At 38.0% G+C, this 5,209-nt stretch overlaps 1 protein-coding gene across 3 annotated transcripts in view; it reads left to right on the top strand.

Moving 5' to 3' along the window:
- The window catches only part of Clec1a (C-type lectin domain family 1 member A), a 26,308-nt gene extending 21,593 nt beyond the window's left edge, over nucleotides 1-4,715 (top strand). Inside the window, exons 5-6 of one of the 3 annotated variants that reach the window (XM_021165638.2) lie at nucleotides 589-655; nucleotides 1,538-4,715. In XM_021165638.2, coding sequence (XP_021021297.1) covers nucleotides 589-655; nucleotides 1,538-1,551 — 81 coding nt within the window. In that variant the 3' untranslated portion in view covers nucleotides 1,552-4,715. Of the gene's footprint in view, nucleotides 1-536; nucleotides 656-1,537 lie in introns of all 3 variants that reach the window. The other 2 variants (XM_021165637.1, XM_029478175.1) reach the window with 2 other exon arrangements.
- The last annotated feature ends 494 nt before the right edge of the window (nucleotides 4,716-5,209 follow it).

The following is a 5,209-nucleotide window of genomic DNA, read 5'->3' as shown; positions in this document are numbered from 1 at the left end:
TCTCTCTCTCTCTCTCTCTCTCTCTCTCTCTCTCTCTCTCTCTCTTTCTTCCTCCCTCATCTGTATTTTGAGACTGATGTACTCCTGGCTATCATGGAGTGAGCTATGTAGAAGAAGCTACCTGAAAACTCAAGAGATCCACCTACCCCTGCTTCCTGAATTTTGAGATCAGTGGCATGCACACTACATTCAGTTCCTCTCATATTTTATATCAATTTTGAGTTTAATCTTATACCACAAGAATAATGGGTCAGGTATGAATATAATGTTTGTTCTATACTTACATACTTATTAAGACAAAGTATATTTTATCTATGTGTCCCACACTTACTGGACAAATTTCTAAAGGACTTCACGGCAGGTGTCTTTCCTTCTTGAGTCTGCTGGCGTGTGTGTGTGTGTGTGTGTGTGTGTGTGTGTGTGTGACCTATGAGATTTCCATGCTATCCTTCTAGAAGTTCTACTGATCCCACATGTCCCTGTGCTCCTGATTGAAACATCTCAAAGCTAAAGTTTTTCTTGTGTGCCTTTCACAGGATTTTGCCATGCCCCAGAGCTACTCTGAGTTTTTCTACTCTTATTGGACAGGGCTCTCCCGCAATGGCAGTGGCAAAGCCTGGCTGTGGACAGATGGGACACCTTACTCCTTTGAACTGTAAGCCTTCAGAACATTCTGTGGGAGAGATATATGATGAAGACAGATTAGCATTTTGGCAGTAATTGTAGAGCATCTGTTTTGTATCGGAAAGTGTGCTTGCAGGAAGATGCCTAGAGGTACTTGTATCAAAATAGATTAGAAAAAGTGGGGGAGAGAATAATCAAATAATCAAATAATCAAATAATCAGCAGGTATTTTCTTCACTGATTTCAGCAGTGTATATCTATGAGTCATTTTTCTGGGAGGCAAAGGAATAAGGAGGGAGAGAAAATGGGAGAGAATATATCTTTTGGACTAATAATTAAATAAAAACCTAAGAGACTTAGATATAACAGAGGTCATCCAAGGTCATCCAGTCTGTCAATATCAGGGGTAGGCTATGGCCTCAGAGAGGTCTTGGGTCTCCAAACTCTATAATGTACATTTAAAATTATTTATTACAGAAGCTTTCAGATCAACTGTGCATGAAATTCTATGACAGAGCAAATGTAATTTCTTTATGAAAGTTTATTACATTTAAAGATCTGTTTGAGCAGATTCTATTGTCTGTCTACAAAAGAACAGGACATAGTAACATAACCATTTGTATTTTTAATTAAGTAAACCAAACTGAAGGCTAGAAAAGGTAGGTAACTTTACATTGACAGTAAAATCAGAGTTTGTGTTTGCTTTAAGAGCAATTTTTATTTGTTTGAATGGTTGCTTACTTCTAAGAATGAGATGTAGACTGAGGGGCAAAAAATAGAATCCATTGGCCTCATCTCATCAGCAAAGACACACTGGGGACATAGATTATTATATTTTTGTTGTTATCTCTTAATATGCCATTTTAGAAGTAAACTGCAACTAAACTAAACTTTTTTCTTTCTCTTCCTTAAGGTTTGAGATTATAATAGATCCCACTAACCTAAGAAACAGGGACTGTATGACCATCTTCAATGGAAAGGCTTACTCTAAGGATTGCAAAGAGCTGAGGAGGTGTGCCTGTGAGAGGATAGCAGGGAGAGTGGTACCTGGAGAACTCCAGTAGGTGACATGAAGCATTGGATTGAGGGGTCAACAGGTCAGCTTCAACCACCAGCAAAAGGACTGCCAAGCGAGGACAATGTGAAGGACGTTCAAAGCTTTGGGAAACATAGGGGCAGCTGCTGGGGCTGGTATGTGAGAGGTTTTCCTGGTTCTATCAGCATCATCCAGGCCTGGGCTTTAGTTCTTGCCCACATTTTCCAGACACAAAGGGTCTTATTGATGAACCACCGACTAGCCCCAGGAAGCCATAGAGTTGTCCTCCTTGATTTACAGAAGACTTTCAGCTTTCTCCCTTCTCTAGTCTGTTATCAGCCTCTGTCTCATGTCTCCTTCACTCTTGGAAAAGTGAGAAACATAAGAAGATAGAAGAGTTGATACAAAACCACAAACTGGATGAGCTAGTGTCCACATAACTGTTGGTCCTTTAGAGTCACAGCACTTGGAAGGAGAAGGAAGACATGAGAAGTTCAAGGCCAGCCTCAGGTACATACTTGGAGGCCATCCTAGGCTACATGAGTACACCTTTCAAGTGACAGAAAGAAGGAACAAAAGAACAAGAGAAAAAAGAAAGGAAGAATGGAAGAAGAAATGTGAAAATCAAAGTGAAAAGAGAGAAAGAAGAAGAAAACATGATGTCCTTTATCCTAATAGGCAATCCAAGAAAAACTAGCAGAAGACCCCAGCCCTGTGCTGCTCTACACACAGCCAATTCTGTTTGCGTCCAGTTCACACTTTCCTAGGCTCACAAAAGTGACTTCACCTACTGTGCCTGTGTCCAGCTTTCCAGCTGATACAGTTCTCATTATGTAAACCACCACTCCATCAATTGTGTCTTTCCCCTAATTATGTCTCCTAGGAAAGAGACCGTCTCAATTCTAAGTTAGAATTAATGTCCCTGTACTTCTTAAGAGACTGAAGCCTAGAAAAAAACAATAACAAGACGGACAAAAAACAACAACAAAATCCAGAACAACCTCTGTACAGATAATAGGTTGATTTCTTCTTCCATCATTTTTGAACAATGTTTATACCTTTCAGGTACTGAATGTTTAATAATAATAAGTGTAAATAATGTGAAATAGGTGACGTTCTAGAATGGATTTGTGATTTGGTGTAGGAGACCAGCAAAGGAATCCTTTTCACAAAATGGAAACCATCACTCCTTAACTCCTTGTGCATTGACAGGTGGTGAGACCACTATAAAGATATTGTTTATGAGATTACATGAGTATAAGAAAGTCTTCAAGAGGTTGGCTTTATAATATTCCTAAAGTGAAATGTCTGAGGCAAAATCATGACCTTGAGGTTGGTGTGTTGACTAACCGGGGTGTGGGAGAAGCATGATTTCTAAACAGGCGTGGGAGGAAATGGAGAAGCTGTGACATCTTCACAGCCAGACTCTTGACTAGACGTGAGTTTCTCTCGGTGGTGACATTCCAAGCCACAACAGGGTCTTTGTGAATAGTCCCATGCCAAGTGATTTCATTGGTTAGAGATAAACCAGCATTAGGGGGCCGGTAGCACCAGCAATGGATTTCACACTCTAAATTCTCAGTAGTAAAAATTGGAAAACATCCATATCATGGTGAAATTACAATTAAATTAGCACTTTGTTATGAAAAACAATTCTCTATTTATTTTCATAAGACTTAATTTTATGACTGTCATTTATCTAAGCATTGCTGTGAGACTACATGAGTTTTCTTTTGAGATTTCCTTCATGTTCGCTTGGGGAGCTTTTCAATATTGAATTCTATGCAGGTTTACTGGGACAAACAGATAGAAGTGTATTTGTGTTTTTAAAACTTGAGGGACTTACATCTTTCTTGTTTTGGTTTGTTTATTGAGCCAATCACCTCACATCATGTAGCTTATTAAAAAGTGGGAATATTTATAATTTCCCTATGATGTTACTTTAAAAAAGTGTGAAGTTAGTCTCATAATGTAGGTTGTAATATAAAATGTGTTGAAAATTAAGAAAATATTCTAAAGAGTTGAATGATCATTTTAATGTAGCAGAACACAAGGGCAGCATCTGTAGTCATTAAAGAAGAAAGGTATTCTCAAATATTTTCCATAACTAACAAAATTATAACTGTCTCTTCTGTTTGGTTAAATTGTCTAATACAATATTTCAAAATATGGAATAAAGATCAAGTCCATCATTAAGCAATTGTTATATAAACCTACTGCAGAAGGAAATAGTAGACAGCAAGAGAAACCTAGTAACTTTTTGTACTTATAAACGAGGGCCATGGCTCTCATTTATGCTTTGACTCCTGGCATTCTGGGCTCCAGGGGGGTGACATGTGTCTCTCTAGCTACCACTGATGGGAAGAGTCTAGCTATCTAGTGGGTAAAGAACATTCTCATTTGCAATCTGAAACCTCAGCAAAGTACCATTTCAGGTAGTAAAAGAGAAAAATAGTGTTTGTTTGATACATTTTCTTTTCTTAAAATTCTTCTTCATCATTATCTGTAATCCCCCTTTCTGTATCCAAACCTCATAATATTGATCACATCATAGGAAAACATTTCAAAGATGAGAAAATGGGGTGTGGTCCAACATTGCCTTTAGAAACACTTAAAAACATAAGAAGTGATCATAAAATGAATTTGAGAAAAGGCTTTCTGGTAATAAAAGATGGAAACTACATGAGCTGGCTCTCCTAGGATGAGAGGGGATGCGAAGACGTTTTTATAGTCTCTGCTGTGTAGGTAATTGTGAATAAACTGCAGGAAGAGTCACACAGAGAACACGGCCTTTCCCATAGAATGAGCTCCCTCGGGTACACAATGAGCTATTTCTTTTCCTGAGGATATTGAGCACTCAGAACTTATCAGCAGGAAACAGGTCAGGAGTCTGGTGACAGCAGGAAGTTTGAAGGGTAATGGGCAGCTTTTACGTGGGGAATACAAATAGATTACAAACTTGGTACAATTGTTGGGTGGTTGTCCTGGGGCTAGCCTTAATGTTTGGGAGTCAAGTGCAGTTTTTGAAAGATACAAATATATATATTTTTTGTATACATATATATATATACACACACACACACACACACACATATATATATATATATATATATATATATATATATATATATATATATATAATAAAAATGCCATGGGATTTAAGATAGACAAAATCTACTCTATGAATAGATCTTTAGAGTCTAACACCAAGCTTATTATTCTATCAATATTATTACCTTAGTATTTTATTGGCGCATTTAGTGTTCAGTACTATTTATCTGTTGTCAATCACAGAATTATTATTTTTCTCTTTTTAAAAAGTTCACTCATTGAGATGGATTAAAAGCACCTAATTCATCGTTGGTAGGATTAGGGCATTAAACTGGTCCTCTTGTGTCTAATCACTGGACCTGGATCACTGGCAGCCTGCAGTGAGAACTCTCCCAACTGCTCCATCTGGGTAAGTGCAGCATGGTTGCCTGAGATAGTGTAGGCAACTGAGCTAGCTGCACTGACAACAAATCTCTGGCTTGTAAATACAGCCCCATA

Source organism: Mus caroli, chromosome 6 (genome assembly GCF_900094665.2).
Source record: "Mus caroli chromosome 6, CAROLI_EIJ_v1.1, whole genome shotgun sequence".
Lineage (NCBI taxonomy): Eukaryota > Metazoa > Chordata > Mammalia > Rodentia > Muridae > Mus > Mus caroli.
Note: the sequence above shows the minus strand (reverse complement) of the source record. Positions and strands in the feature narration are given on the sequence as shown.